Raw genomic sequence first — 15,625 nt, 5'->3', positions numbered from 1 at the left:
AAATTCATTGACTAGCTCTAGTAGTTTTTCGGTAGCATCTTTAGGATTCTCTATGTATAGTATCATGTCATCTGCAAACAGTGACAGCTTTACTTCTTCTTTTCCAATTTGCATTCCTTTTATTTCCTTTTCTTCTCTGATTGCTGTGGCTAAAACTTCCAAAACTATGTTGAATAAGAGTGGTGAGATTGGGCAGCCTTGTCTTGTTCCTGATCATAGTGGAAATAGTTTCAGTTTTTCACCATTGAGGACAATGTTGGCTGTGGGTTTGTCATATATGGCCTTTATTATGTTGAGGTACGTTCCCTCTATGCCTACTTTCTGCAGGGTTTTTATCATAAATGGGTGTTGAATTTTGTCGAAAGCTTTCTCTGCATCTATTGAGATAATCATATGGTTTTTCTCCTTCAACTTGTTAATATGGTGTATCACATTGATTGATTTGCGTATATTGAAGAATCCTTGCATTCCTGGAATAAACCCCACTTGATCATGGTGTATGATCCTTTTAATGTGCTGTTGGATTCTGTTTGCTAGTAGTTTGTTGAGGATTTTTGCATCTATGTTCATCAGTGATATTGGCCTGTAGTTTTCTTTCTTTGTGACATCCTTGCCTGGTTTTGGTATCAAGGTGATTGTGGCCTCGTAGAATGAGTTTGGGAGTGTTCCTTCCTCTGATATTGTTTGGAAGAGTTTGAGAAGGATGGGTTTTAGCTCTTCTTTAAATGTTTGATAGAATTCGCCTGTGAAGCCATCTGGTCCTGGGCTTTTGTTTGATGGAAGATTTTTAATCACAGTTTCAATTTCAGTGCTTGTGATAGGTCTATTCATATTTTCTACTTCTTCCTGAGTCAGTCTTGGCAGGTTGTGCATTTCTAAGAATTTGACCATCTCTTCCAGGTTGTCCATTTTATGGGCATAGAGTTGCTTATAGTAATCTCTCATGATCTTTTGTATTTCTGCAGTGTCAGTTGTTACTTCTCCTTTTTCATTTCTAATTCTATTGATTTGAGTCTTCTCCCTTCTTTTCTTGAATGGTCTGGCTAATGGTTTATCAATTTTGTTTATCTTCTCAAAGAACCAGCTTTTAGTTTTATTGATCTTTGCTATCGTTTCCTTCAATTCTTTTTCATTTATTTCTGATCTGACTTTTATGATTTCTTTCCTTCTGCTAACTTTGGGATGTTTTTGTTCTTCTTTCTCTAATTGCTTTAGGTGCAAGGTTAGGTTGTCTTTTCGAGATGTTTCCTGTTTCTTAAGGTGGGATTGTATTGCTATAAACTTCCCTCTTAGAACTGCTTTTGCTGCATCCCATAGGTTTTGGGTCGTCGTGTCTCCATTGTCATTTGTTTCTAGGTATTTTTTAATTTCCTCTTTGATTTCTTCAGTGATCACTTCGTTATTAAGTAGTGTATTGTTTAGCCTCCATGTGTTTGTATTTTTTACAGCTCTTTTCCTGTAATTGATATCTAGTCTCATAGCATTGTGGTCAGAAAAGATACTTGATACAATTTCAATTTTCTTAAATTTACCAAGGCTTGATTTGTGACCCAAGATATGATCTATCCTGGAGAATGTTCCATGAGCACTTGAGAAAAATGTGTATTCTGTTGTTTTTGGATGGAATGTCCTATAAATATCAATTAAGTCCATCTTGTTTAATGTATCATTTAAAGCTTGTGTTTCCTTATTTATTTTCATTTTGGAAGATCTGTCCATTGGTGAAAGTGGGGTGTTAAAGTCCCCTACTATGATTGTGTTACTGTCGATTTCTCCTTTTATGGCTGTTAGTATTTGCCTTATGTATTGAGGTGCTCCTATGTTGGGTGCATAAATATTTACAATTGTTACATCTTCTTCTTGGATCGATCCCTTGATCATTATGTAGTGTCCTTCTTTGTCTCTTTTAGTAGTCTTTCTTTTAAAGTCTATTTTGTCTGATATGAGAATTGCTACTCCAGCTTTCTTTTGGTTTCCATTTGCATGGAATATCTTTTTCCATCCCCTTACTTTCAGTCTGTATGTGTCACTAGGTCTGAAGTGGGTCTCTTGCAGACAGCATATATATGGGTCTTGTTTTTGTATCCATTCAGCCAATCTGTGTCTTTTGGTGGTAGCATTTAGTCCATTTACATTTAAGGTAATTATCGATATGTATGTTCCTATTCCCATTTTCTTAATTGCTTTGGGTTCATTATTGTAGGTCTTTTCCTTCTGTTGTGTTTCTTGCCTAGAGAAGTTCCTTTAGCATTTGTTGTAAAGCTGGTTTGGTGGTGCTGAACTCTCTCAGCTTTTGCTTGTCTGTAAACGTTTTAGTTTCTCCATCAAATCTGAATGAGATCCTTGCTGGGTAGAGTAATCTTGGTTGCAGGTTTTTCTCTTTCATCACTTTAATTATGTCCTGCCACTCCCTTCTGGCTTGGAGAGTTTCTGCTGAGAGATCAGCTCTTATCCTGATGGGGATTCCCTTGTGTGTTATTTGTTGTTTTTGCCTTGCTGCTTTTAATATGATTTCTTTGTGTTTAATTTTTGACCGTTTGATTAATATGTGTCTTGGCGTTTTTTTCCTTGGATTTATTCTGTATGGGACTCTCTGTGCTTCCTGGACTTGATTAACTAATTCCTTTCCCATATTAGGGAAGTTTTCAACTATAATCTCTTCAAATATTTTCTCAGTCCCTTTCTTTTTCTCTTCTTCTTCTGGAACCCCTATAATTCGAATGTTGGTGCGTTTAATGTTGTCCCAGAGGTCTCTGAGACTGTCCTCTGTTCTTTTCATTCTTTTTTCTTTATTTTGCTCTGCAGCAGTTATTTCCACTATTTTATCTTCCACCTCACTTATCCGTTCTTCTGCCTCAGTTATTCTGTTATTGATCCCATCTAGAGTATTTTTTATTTCATTTATTGTGTTTTTAATTGATGCTTGATTCATCTTTAGTTCTTCTAGATCCTTGTTAACTGTTTCTTGCATTTTGTCTATTCTGTTTCCAAGATTTTGGATCTGGGAAATAGAATCTTGGATCATCTTTACCATCATTATTCTGAATTCTTTTTCAGGTAGACTGCCTATTACCTCTTCATTTGTTAGGTCTGGTGGGTTTTTATCTTGCTCCTTCTCCTGCTGTGTGTTTTTCTGTATTCTCATTTTGCTTATCTTACTGTGTTTGGGGTCTCCTTTTTGCAGGCTGCAGGTTCGTAGTTCCCGTTGTTTTTGGTGTCTGTCCCCAGTGGCTAAGGTTGGTTTAGTGGGTTGTGTAGGCTTCCTGGTGGAGGGGACTAGTGCGTGTGTCCTGGTGGATGATGCTGGATCTTGTCTTTCTGGTGGGCAGGTCCACGTCTGGTGGTGTGTTTTGGAGTGTCTGCGGACTTTTTATGATTTTAGGCCGCCTCTCTGCTAATGGGTGGCGTTGTGTTCCTCTCTTGCTAGTTGTTTGGCATACGGTGTCCAGCACTGTAGCTTGCTGGTCGTTGAGTGAAGCTGGGTGCTGGTGTTGAGATGGAGATCTCTGGAAGATTTTGGCCTTTGATATTATGTGGAGCTGGGAGGTCTCTTGTGGACCAGTGTCCTGAAGTTGGCTCTCCCACCTCAGAGGCACAGCACTGACTCCTGGCTCCTCAATTTGGGATGATTTGTTGTCTATTCATGTATTCCACAGATGCAGGGTACATCAAGTTGATTGTGGAGCTTTAATCCGCTGCTTCTGAGGCTGCTGGGAGAGGTTTCCCTTTCTTTTCTTTGTTCTCACAGCTCCTGTGTCTCAGCTTTGGATTTGGCCCCGCCTCTGCGTGTAGGTCGCCGGAGGGCGTCTGTTCTTCGCTCAGACAGGACAGGGTTAAAGGAGCAGCCTCTTCGGGGACTCTGGCTCACTCAGGCTGGGTGGGCGGGAGGGAGGGGCACGGAGTGCGGAGCGAGCCTGCAGCGGCAGAGTTCGGCGTGACGTTGCACCAGCCCGAGGCGTGCCGTGTGTTCTCCCAGGGAAGCCGCCCCTGGTTTCCGGGACCCCGGCAGTGGCGGGCTGCACAGGCTCCCGGAAGGGCGGTGTGGACAGTGACCTGCGCTCGCACACAGGCTTCTTGGCGGCGGCAGCAGCAGCCCCAGCGTCCCACGCCCGTCACTGGGCTCCGCGCTTTCAGTCGTGACTCGCGCCCGTCTGTGGAGCCCCTTTAAGCAGCGCTCTTAATCCCCTCTCCTCGCGCACCAGGAAACCAAGAGGGAAGAAAAAGTCTCTTGCCTCTTCGGCAGCTCCAGAGTTTTCCTGGACTCCCTGCCGGCTAGCTGTGGCACATTAGCCCCCTTCAGGCTGAGTTCTCGCCGCCAGCCCCAGTCCTCTCCCTGCGCTCTGACCGAAGCCCGAGCCTCAGCTTCCAGCGCCGCACGCCCTGGTGGGCGAACAGACAAGCCTCTCGGGCTGGTGAGTGCCGCTCGGCACAGATCCTCTGTGCGGGAATCTCTCCTCTTTGCCCTACCCAGGTATGTGGGGAGTTTCTTGCCTTTTGGGCGTTCTGGGGTCTTCTGCCAGCATTCAGTAGGTGTTCTGTAGGAGTTGTTCCACGTGTAGCTGTATTTCTGGTGTATCCGTGGGGAGGAAGGTGATCTCCGTGTCTTACTATTCCGCCATCTTACCCGGAAGTCCAGATCTTGTATTTTCCCTTTTAACGTCAAGAAAATCTTTCCCAGAAGTTGCCTATGAGCATTATCCACTGTCTCATTGGCCAGAGTTATGTCACCTCCTACTTTTAATGAAATCATGTAAGTATCTATACTTATATCAGAGAAAATATACTTTAAGATTAAGACTATATCAAGAGTCAAAGAAAGTCATATATAATGATAATAGGGTCAATCCATGAAGAGGATATAATATTTGTAAATACTTATACACTTACTATAGGTGCCCCTAAATATATAAATATTAACATATTTGAAGGGGTAAATAGATAACAGTACAGTAGTAGGTGTCTTTAATACCCCATTTTCATCAATGGGTAGATCATCCATATGGAAAATCATAAAGAAACATTGGACTTAAACTACACATTAGAGGAGATGGTCCTAACAGACATATACAGAGCGTTCCATTCAACAACAACAGAATACTTTCTTCTCAAGTGCACATGGTACATTTTCCAGGATAAATAATATGTTATGACACAAAGCAAATCATAATACATTTAATAAAATTGAAATCATACCAAGCACCTTTTCTGACCACAGTGGTATGAAACTAGAATTTAATTACAAGAAGGAAACTGGAAAATTCCTGAATCTGTGGCTACTAAACAACATGCTCCTGAACAACCGATGGGTCAAAGAAGAAATCAAAAGAGAAATTTTAAAAAATCTTGAGAAAACTGAATTTGGAAATACAACATAACAAAAACTTGTGAGAACTGCAAAAGCAGCTCTAAAGGGAAGTTTATAACAATAAATGCCTTCATTAAGAAAAAAGAGAAATCTCAAACAACCTAACTTTGCATCTCAAGTGACTAGAAGAAGAAGAACAAATTAAACCCAAAATTATGTGTCGGAAAGAAATAACAAAGATCAGAACAGAAATAAATTATATAAAGACCAGAAAAATAATAGGAAATATCAATGAAACTGAGTGGTTTTTCTAGACTTACCAAGAAAGGAAGGGAGATGACTCAGATTAATAAAATTATAAATGAAAGAGGAGACATTACAGCTGATACCACACAAGTAGAAAGGATCATGAGACTATTATGAACAATTATATATGAAAAAACTGGACAACCTAGAAAAAATATTAAATTCCTTGAAACATACTATCTATGAAGACTAAATCATGAAGAAATAGACAATCTAAACAGGTCATTTACTAGTAAAAAATTGAATGAGTAATAATAGAAAGCAAACAAAAGCTCCCAAAAAAGAAAAGCCCAGGACCAGATGGTTTCACAAGTGAATTCTATCAAATATTTAAAGAAGAAATAACACCAGTCCTTCTCAAAATCTTTCAAATAATAGAAAAGGGATAGAACACTTCCAAACTGAGTTTGCAATGGCAGCATTGCCCTGATACCAAAGCCAGAAAACTACACTATAGGCATACCTCAGTAATATTGTGGGTTCCGTTCCAGACCACTGTAATAAAGCAAGTCACATGAATTTTTTGGTTTCCCAGTAGATATAAAAGTTATGTTTACACTATACTATAATCTATTAAGTAAAAAATAGCATTTTGTCTAAAAAATGTACATAGCTTAATTGAAAAATACTTTATTCCAAAAAACTGCTAACCATCATCTGAACCTTCAGCAAGTCATAAGAGTAACATCAAAGATCACTGATCACAGATCACCAAAACAAATATAATAATAATAAAAAAGTTTGGGATATTATGAAAATTACCAAATGTGAGCAAATACTGTTGGAAAAATTGTGCCTATAGGCTGCTTCAATACAGGATTGCCACAAAGCTTCAATTTGTAAAAAACACAATATCTGTGAAGCACAATAAGGTGAAGTACAATAAAATGAGGTATGCTTGTATAAGACAAGAAAATGACAGGCCAACATATTGGGTTGGCCAAAAAGTGCCTTCAGTGTTTAAATAAAAATAAAAGGCACATTTTTCATTTTCATCAAGAACTTTATTGAACAACATATTCTCCCTTTTGTTCCATTACCTTCTGCCATTTTTCAGGAAACTTCATAATTCCATCTTCCCAAAACTTATCTTTTTGAGCAAGTAACTGTTCCAGGGAACAGTTCTTCCAGGGAATTGAAATTTTTTCCATTAAGATAATTTTGTAAAGACTGAAATAAATGGAAATTCGAAGGTGTAATGTCTGGTGAATACAGCAGATGAATTGGAACTTCCCAGCCAAGCTATAACAGTTTTTGCCTGATTATCAAAGAAATATGTGGTCTTGTGGTATCCTGATGGAAGACTCTGCATTTCTGTTCACTAACTCCGGACACTTTTCATCAAGTGCCACTTTCAGTTGGTCTAATTAGAAGCGGTACTTGTTGGAATTAACTATTTGGTTTTCCAGAAGGAGCTCATAATAGAGGACTCCTTTCCAATCCCACCATATACACAACATCACATTCTTTGGATGAAGACTGGCATTTGGTGTGGTTGGTGGTGTTTCATTTTGCTTGTCACATGATCTCTTCTGTTCCACATTATTGTACAGTACCCACTTTTCATGGACTGTCACAATTTATTTTAAAAATGGAACATTTTTGGGCTTCCCTGGTGGCGCAGTGGTTGAGAGTCCGCCTGCCGATGCAGGGGACACGGGTTCGTGCCCCGGTCTGGGAAGATCCCACATGCCGCAGAGTGGCTAGGCCCGTGAGCCATGGCTGCTGAGCCTGCGCATCCGGAGCCTGTGCTCTGCAAGGGGAGAGGCCACAACAGTGAGAGGCCCGCCTACCGCAAAAAAAAAAAATAATAAAATAAAAAAGGAACATTTTTTTACATTTAAGTAGAGAATCACATGTGGAAATAGAGTCAAGAACGTTTTTTCACCTAATTTATGTGGAACCCAAATATCAAAGTGATTAACATAACCAAGCTTGTGCAAATGATTTTCAATGCTTGATTTGTATATTTTGAGTATGTTGGCTATCTCCTGCGTGGTATAATATTGATTATTCTCAATTAATGTCTTGATTTGATCCCTATCAACTTCAAATGTTCTACCCGACCATGGAACATTGTCCAGCGAGAAATTTCCAGCACAAAACTTTGCAAACCACTTTTGACACGTTTGATCAGTCACAACACCTTCTCCATATACTGCACAAATCTTTTTTTGCATTTCTGGTGCGTTTCACCTTTCTTGAAATAATAAAGCATAATATGTCGGAAATGTTGCTGTTTTTCTTCCATCTTCAATATTGAAATGGCTACACAAAAATTCACCAATTTTGATGTCTTTTTAAAAATGCACACTGATATGACAGCTGTCATGTATAATCTAACAAAATTGTTTTGAATGAAGTTTAGACAACTAAGTGCTACTAGAGCCATCATATGGAAAAAAACAAATGAAACTTTTGGCCAACCCAATATGTTAGAGTATTCAGTAAATGGGAAAACACTACAGAAATATGAGTTAATATTACTGTTACTATACATTCAGTGTCAAAATCACTGCCCATATTTTCACAGAGGTGAGTGTTCAATGAGGATTATTTGTTATATAGGGCTATCAAATTATAATTTTTTAAGTGTTTTTAGATGTACTTATCACCTATTTAGCATTAGTTGGTACTAGATTATTTTAAAAAGTAAAATAATTTGATAGCTCAAATTTCCTGGAGATATTTGTATATTTTTCATATTTGTTGACTTCACATACACATTAGTGACTTGGATCTCAATAATGCTAATTATATAACTACATGTCAGGAACTGTGCTAACAACTCTGTGTGTTTCATCTCCCTTCAACCTCATAATTAATTCTATAGAGTGGATATAATAACTTTAATTTCACAGATAAGAAAAATGGATTAATGGGGTTTTTGCAAATACGCTGTGTCAAAAAGATCATAACTGGAAGAGGTATGTTTCGTGTCCAAAAATGTATAATATTGTAGACAGCCCTTGTGCTTTACCACTACTTTAACTAGACAGTGTAGATGCTTGATATTCACTTTCAAATTAAATGAATGAATGAATATTGTCTTAGCTTAGACCTGACAACTTTACAAACTCACAATATTTCAGGAAAGGAAAATGTCTGGATCCCAAATATGTAGATTGTGTATACCATAATTATCTATCTTAAGCATTCCACCATTATATCACATTAAACAGGTCCAAGTTGTAACTCATTATTTTCCAAGTAATACTTGCTCCTTTTCCTGTACTCCCTGACTTACTAAAAGGTATCACTATCCACCAAATATCCTGCCTTAAATATTTTATGTCCTCTGTCTGCCTAATCTCCTATTAGTAATCCATTTCTAAATCATGTAAATTATTCTGTAAGATATCTCAAACCCATCCATTTCCCATCTTGCTCCAATCATCACTATCTCTAAGCTGGGTTGTTCTTATAGAGTCCTAACTGGTCCCACCCACTCACATCCATTCTCCATGCTGCTGCTAGACTGTCCTTCTACCATCAGATTTGATTATACAGTATTTCTGCTTTAAACATGAAAAGTATTCCTATTACACTGAAGACAGAGATCAAACACCTTAGCCTGGCCTATGAGGATCTTCCTCATTTTTCCTTCTCCAATTCATTTCACACTTTCCACCATGGAAATAATTAACTAGTTGCACCTTCACAAGCAGGCTAAGTTTTCAGTGTCCTCACATCTTTTGCCTTACTTGTTCATCTGTCAGGACTGCCTTTTCCCACATCTATCCTACTTAGTGACTAACGCAGGACTGACCAGACAGTAATCTTCCCATAAGCTTTACCAGCTGAAGCTTACACAACTCCCCATTAACTCCTGAATCTGTCCCTATTATGACACTATCTCACTGCATTAATTCCTTACTTGCCACTGACCCCACTAAGTGAAATCAGCTTGAGAACATGGGTCATGTCTTTTTTTTTTTTAATTTTACATAATCAGAATTTAGATGCCTGGCACAATTCTGATGCTCAATAAACTGTTTCAAAAACATAATAAATGAATAAGTGAATGGATAGACAGAAAGGAAGGAAGGAAAGAAAGGAGGGAGAAAGGAAGGGAAAGAGTATGAAAGGAAGAAAGAAAAACGTATGTCCTCTTGCTCAAGAAGAATATAAAAACTTAATACCTGTGGTTTTGGGGGTATGGGGATGGGATCAGAAGCATATGCTACTGTAAGATGTAAGTGTTATTTTTAGAGAAAATAAATTATATTGTGTTTTTGTGTAGCAAACTGTAAACCTATTACCTTCCACTGTAAATCTGACCCTCCATGAAATAAATCTTTCCTATAATCTCAGTGTTTTTCTTAAGATGGTATTCTATTCTTTAAAAGAGTAAAATAATCTAATCTGCAGTTCCAAAATTTCACTTTTCAAAAAAAATGAAGATTATTGAAATTTATAAATTTGGCCATGGCAAAATGACATTTATGTTTTTCAGAGTTAAAATGAAATAAAATATCTAACTTACTGGGTTTTGCTTTCATGACAAATAGGCACTGACAAATACATACCACATTACCATCCTTGATTGCTCTGATGGAACTCATTTTCATCTTGTGTTCCTCTAATTACATGAAAATTGCATACTTTTTATGCATGACACATTTTGCACAGCTTTAGCAAAAGGTTGTGAAGAGAGGGGAAAAAAAAAACAAAAAAACATTTATCAGTTTTTTTCCCCTTTCACAGCAGCAATTGATCATCTTCCTAGCAATCAATCTTGCTTTATGGGCCTCTTTTTCTCCACTATCGTTGTAACCAAATGGCAGCAGAAAGGCACTGTACACACAAAAAAAAATATGGTGGAGGTTTTTAGGTGTTTTTCTCAGCTTTTAATAGATGAGATTGAGGATGCCCTTGCTTTCCGATGATTGTTCTGAGTTGTTTTCTTTGCTCTTCATTCCCCTCTCTGCCTGGGTTTGAAGCTTTCACCATAGAAAGAGCGGTTGGACTCCTGTTTAAGAATCCTACCCCACTCTTTATTTCTCATTCAAACTACTTTACATTTACAGAGAATATTCAACATTTTAAAGCACTTTCTTATCAATTTTTAAAATTTTAGTTTCATAATAAAATGGGATATATTTAGAGAAGATCATTTTAATCTGCATTTTAAAGATGAGGAAATTGAATGATTATATGACTTGTGACTTTCCTAAATTAATGTGATTTATTTGTTTTGAATCTTGTAGTTGACTCAGAAGTCCTGGCTTCCAGTCCCAGCTTTTCCCAGAGGGTTTGGCTTCTCTTTAATAAAGACCTGGAAAAATAATTTTTCTGCTACCTATCCATAAAAAGCATACAAAGAACACACCAATAACAACTATCAGAGCAAATTACAGTCAATCAATTGGGTGTTTCTTTTACCATTCTTTATTTTTATTCTTTCTGAGAAAGAAGGCAGTGTCGTTCACAGGAAGTTCAGCATCACTGTATTTAACTCGAAAGGAATTGTAGAAGGCACATCTCATTCCTTGAAAATAATGACAAATTATGCAATTTTTGTTTTACTCAACTAGATTGAAAATGCCTGGGGAATAGCCAAGCTGCTTGGCAAAGGGAGGCATTTGATGTTTGGGGCTTTGGAGCCAAGGGAGCGGCATTGCTTTTCAAACAGGTGCAGGCTCCTAAAGCCTCGCTCGTTTCCTCTTTTTGGACAGGCGCAGCACCTGACCAACTTTGGGAGAACAAATCCTCCATCTGGACGAAGGGAAAGAGAGCTGGTCGCCTGTGGAGGTGCAGAGAACAAGGCTCTGCTTCCCTTTGAAGTGCTGGCGTTCTCCTTAATCACCTGGAAAAGTCTTAATTTAAAGAGGGGCTCTTAGACAAGCAGGGGATCTCAAGTATATTTGACTTTCATATCCAATCTACTTCCCTTTCATCAGGTTTATTAAAATTGGTGATGTGTTCATTGTGAACCCCATTTGTATCTGAATATGGAGTACTTCCTTTAGGGTCTCCCTCACTGCTTTGTTTGGTCCTGTGATGCATTCATATTGCTGCCTTTGCCATGGAGTCAATATTTCTGGGGATAAATACTGTGATGTCAGGTACACTGGATTATAATTGTTGCAGGGTAAAAACAATGGGACTTTATGTTCTTAGAATGCCTAATTAGACGACAGTAAATGCATTGTGGGACAGCTGAAAAACACAAGCCTAGGAAGTGCTGAATTTTTCAACAGTGGATATACATGCATTGATGCACTTTATATCTTTACTCATATGAAATAAATATCCTAAAGGAATTCTCTTACCATTTTAGAAAGATACCTGAAAGATTCACTTTGGAGAAACACACAAAATCCATAAAGCTATAGTCTCAGGAGTACTAGTTAGCTCCATACAGTGCATGGGGAATGTGACAGTCATTCTAGTACATGCACCTCACCCAAATGCCTTCTTTTTAAAAAACGGAGGGAGGATAAGTGACTTTTTGATTTTATACTTGGGTTTGCATCCTGGATGCAACCATATGTTAGGGATACAAGAAACGCAGGGGAGTTCTTGCCATAAAAGAGTTTGTATTTTATGTGAGATAAATAAAATAGAGAATACAACTGTAAAAACAGAATTAAGCATTTAAAAAGATAATGGGAAATCAGAGTAAGACAATTTTAGTCAAAGAAATAGGTAACAGCATTTAGGGATTGCAGTTTGAGATCAGCTTTAAAAGTTGTATAGGGCTTCCCTGGTGGCGCAGTGGTTGAGAGTCCGCCTGCCGATGCAGGGGACACGGGTTCGTGCCCCTATCCCGGAAGATCCCACATGCCGCGGAGCGGCTGGGCCCGCGAGCCATGGCCGCGGAGCCTGTGTGTCCGGAGCCTGTGCTCCGCAACGGGAGAGGCCACAGCAGTGAGAGGCCCGCGTACAGCAAAAAAAAAAAAAAAAAAAAAAAAAAAAAGTTGTATAAAGTTATAAAGAGAGGGATGTGGATGGTATGTCCTTAGTGTTAATGAGTTAAAAGAGAAAATCTGTGTAAGAATAAACCAGCAGTTTCTAGTGGGGACTCTCACTATGTCATAAGGGAAGATTTGTTTGTTTGTTTGTTTGTTTTATTGTTTAGTTTTTATTTCATAACTATAAACTTAACTTTTCAATTCAGCTAAACTTGGAGGAGTATAAGGAAAATATGGAACCCAAAGAAGTGCAATGACAGCACAAAAAATATAGTATATTTTGAGCAGATGGGGATGAAGGGGTGCTCTCCTGAGCTACAGAACAAATGGTCTGGTGGTTAAGATAAAATACAAGTCAAATTTATTATTAGATTTGTCCACAGTCAGCAATGGTGATCTTCTTGCTGGTCTTGCCATTCCTGGACCCAAAGTGCTCCATGGCTTCCACAATATTCATGCCCTCTTTCACTTTGCCAAAGACCACATGCTTGCCATCCAACCACTCAGTCTTGGCTGTGCAGATGAAAACCTGGGAACAGTTTCTGTTGAGGCCAGCATTTGCCATGGACAAGATACCAGAACCCATATGCTTCAGGAGGAAATTCTCATCATCAAATTTCTCCCCATAGATGGACTTGCCACCAGTGCCATTATGGCATGTGAAGTCACCACTCTGACACATAAATCCCGGAATTGTTCTGTGAAAGCAGGAACCTTTATAACCAAAGCCTTTCTTCCCAGTGCTCAGAGCACGAAAGTTTTCTGCTATCTTTGGAACTTTGTCTGCAAACAGCTCGAAGGAGACACGGCCCAAGGGCTTGCCGTCGAAGATGATGTCAAATACCATGGTAGGGTTGACAATGGTTGGGTAGAGTGGGAGGTTCTGAGGTGAGAGCATCTGCAAAGCCATAAGGGAAGTTTTGAAAAGATCTCTCTGGAGAAATGGAGACTCACCTTTAGGCAGTTATCAGATTGGAAGTTAAAGATGAAGTTCCATTTTTGATTCTGAGCGAAGTCTGTGTGTGTCTGTGTGTGTGTGTGTGCCCACTCATGCACATGCCAACATCCTTGCCCTCTTATTGCCTCACTCTACAGATCTACAGATTTTCTTGAAGTGCCACTCCCAAATATAGCCCACTTGTCCATGGTTCATATTCAAAAACATCCCTCTGTTTCTCCATCATCTCAATTTTACCTTTGGGGCCTGTTTCCAGCTGATAGGGTAGGAAATGACCAACAACATGAATTTATACCAAGTTGTATATCTAGGACTTCAGTAATGTATGACACTTCTCTCAAGACTGTTCATATCTGCAAAGGGTATTACTAACTCAGAGAACCAGTGGAATGTCCCTTCGAGGAATGGACCACTGAGGAGCACTTTTGGGGAACAGGAGGACATCCCAGTGTCCTTAAGTTATCTCCATATAAGTGGCTGTCTCCACACTGAAATGCACCTTAGGACAGAAAAGGGCTTGTTCTTCAGCCCTACAGACATTCACAGGCCTGTAAACAATGGTGCCTGTCACACTGGGGGCTGGGAGTAGAAAGATGGGTGGGAAGGTGGTGCTTGCAAAATCCCATTTAGGGCATTATTTATTATTCTAGTTTGTAGTTTATGCTTATAGCATCTGTAAAAAATAAACACTCTCCAGAAGAAAGCACAAGTTAACAAGGAGTAGATGAGATTGAATGGGACGACTCCAGCCCTGTACAAGAGTCACTGGCCCATTAAATGAATGTGCACTGCTACTTCTTAATGCTCTCCATAAATAATCAATTTCTGAAAATACCAGATAATTTTAAAACAGCCCTGTCTGACCTCACTCTCCAGTGATGCTGGATCAGCCCTTGTTGATTTGCCTACCTAGTTTTAAATCAATCAGATTTGACATTTTTGGTTTTGTGTTTCTTTCCCTTGCCTACTCCTGCACCTATTCCCTTCCCTTGTCAATATTAAATGATAACTGCCCTCACTCACGGTTAGGGCCCCAAAATGTAGCTTAATATTTATAGGTCTGGACATCTTTTGAAAGAGCAGCAGAGGAATGTAAATACCATTGCAAGAAGCTAGAACATTCTGATGCTGTACTAGGGTTTGATTTCTATCCATATAAAAAGACCCAGGATGCCCAGAGCCTGAACACAGATGGAACTTGAGAAACTGTCAGCCTGAAGTATCTTCTATCAGACTTTCAAATAGAGTTTGATTCAGGAAAAAAGGTTAAAAATATATGATTTTAGCCTCCTTTCTCTTTTTGACTAATTAATTTCTCCAGGTCAAAAGTATTTTTTCCAGTTTCCTAGCTCATAGCAGATAATATTGGTGAAAGAGTTTCATACAATCTCATTTTAAGTATGTAATATAACCTTCCTATTTGTTTCTTTCTTTTTGGTCTCTATCCCCTCTTACTATATTTTCCCTTTTCTTTATTCTTCTCATCCTCTTACTCTGCATCCTCTTCTTCCTTCCTCTTGTCATCATTCTTGTTTTGAATATAAGTATTGTGTATTTGGTTTGGATTTAATATTTGTGTCCCTCCTCAAAATTCTTATGTTGAAACCTAATTCCCAATATGATAGTGGTTGGACTTGGGACCTTTGGGAAGCAATTGGGTCATGAGGGTAGCACGTTCTTGAATGGGATTAATGCCCTTATAAGAGATCCCAGAGAGTCCCCTCACCCGCTTCTGCCATGTGAGAACACAGAGAGAGAATGACCATCTATGAAACAGAAAGCAGGCCCTTGCCAGATACTGAATCTGCCAGGACCTTGACTTACCAGCCTTCAGAACTGTCAGAAATAAATTTCTGTTGTTTATAAGTGACCCCGTGTATGGTATTTTATAATAGCAGCTTGAACAGACTAAGTAAGAATCATAATGTATCTTAGTAAGTATGGAATACTGGGAGTACAGAAAAAGGACTTACCATAGAAAATTATAAGAATTCATGATTTCCTATTGGTCAGAAGGGCGAGTCAAGGTTAGTAAGATCAATTTAGTAATATTAGTAAGATTAAAAGTGATGCTCTGTTAAAAAAAAATTAAAATGCTTTAGATAAGGGAAGAAATTTCCTTGACAGAGGAGAAGATGG

At 38.7% G+C, this 15,625-nt stretch overlaps 1 protein-coding gene across 1 annotated transcript; it reads right to left on the bottom strand.

Annotated features, from left to right (window-relative positions):
* Window positions 1-12,757: 12,757 nt before the first annotated feature.
* On the bottom strand, window positions 12,758-13,381 carry LOC308626870 (peptidyl-prolyl cis-trans isomerase A-like). Its single transcript, XM_081252368.1, has one exon. The coding sequence runs from the start codon at window positions 13,373-13,375 to the stop codon at window positions 12,896-12,898; it is 480 nt and encodes a 159-aa protein (XP_081108494.1). The 5' UTR covers window positions 13,376-13,381; the 3' UTR covers window positions 12,758-12,895.
* Window positions 13,382-15,625: the final 2,244 nt, after the last annotated feature.

This window comes from Mesoplodon bidens (assembly GCF_964165515.1).
Source record: "Mesoplodon bidens genome assembly, chromosome: 13".
NCBI lineage: Eukaryota > Metazoa > Chordata > Mammalia > Artiodactyla > Ziphiidae > Mesoplodon > Mesoplodon bidens.
Note: the sequence above shows the minus strand (reverse complement) of the source record. Positions and strands in the feature narration are given on the sequence as shown.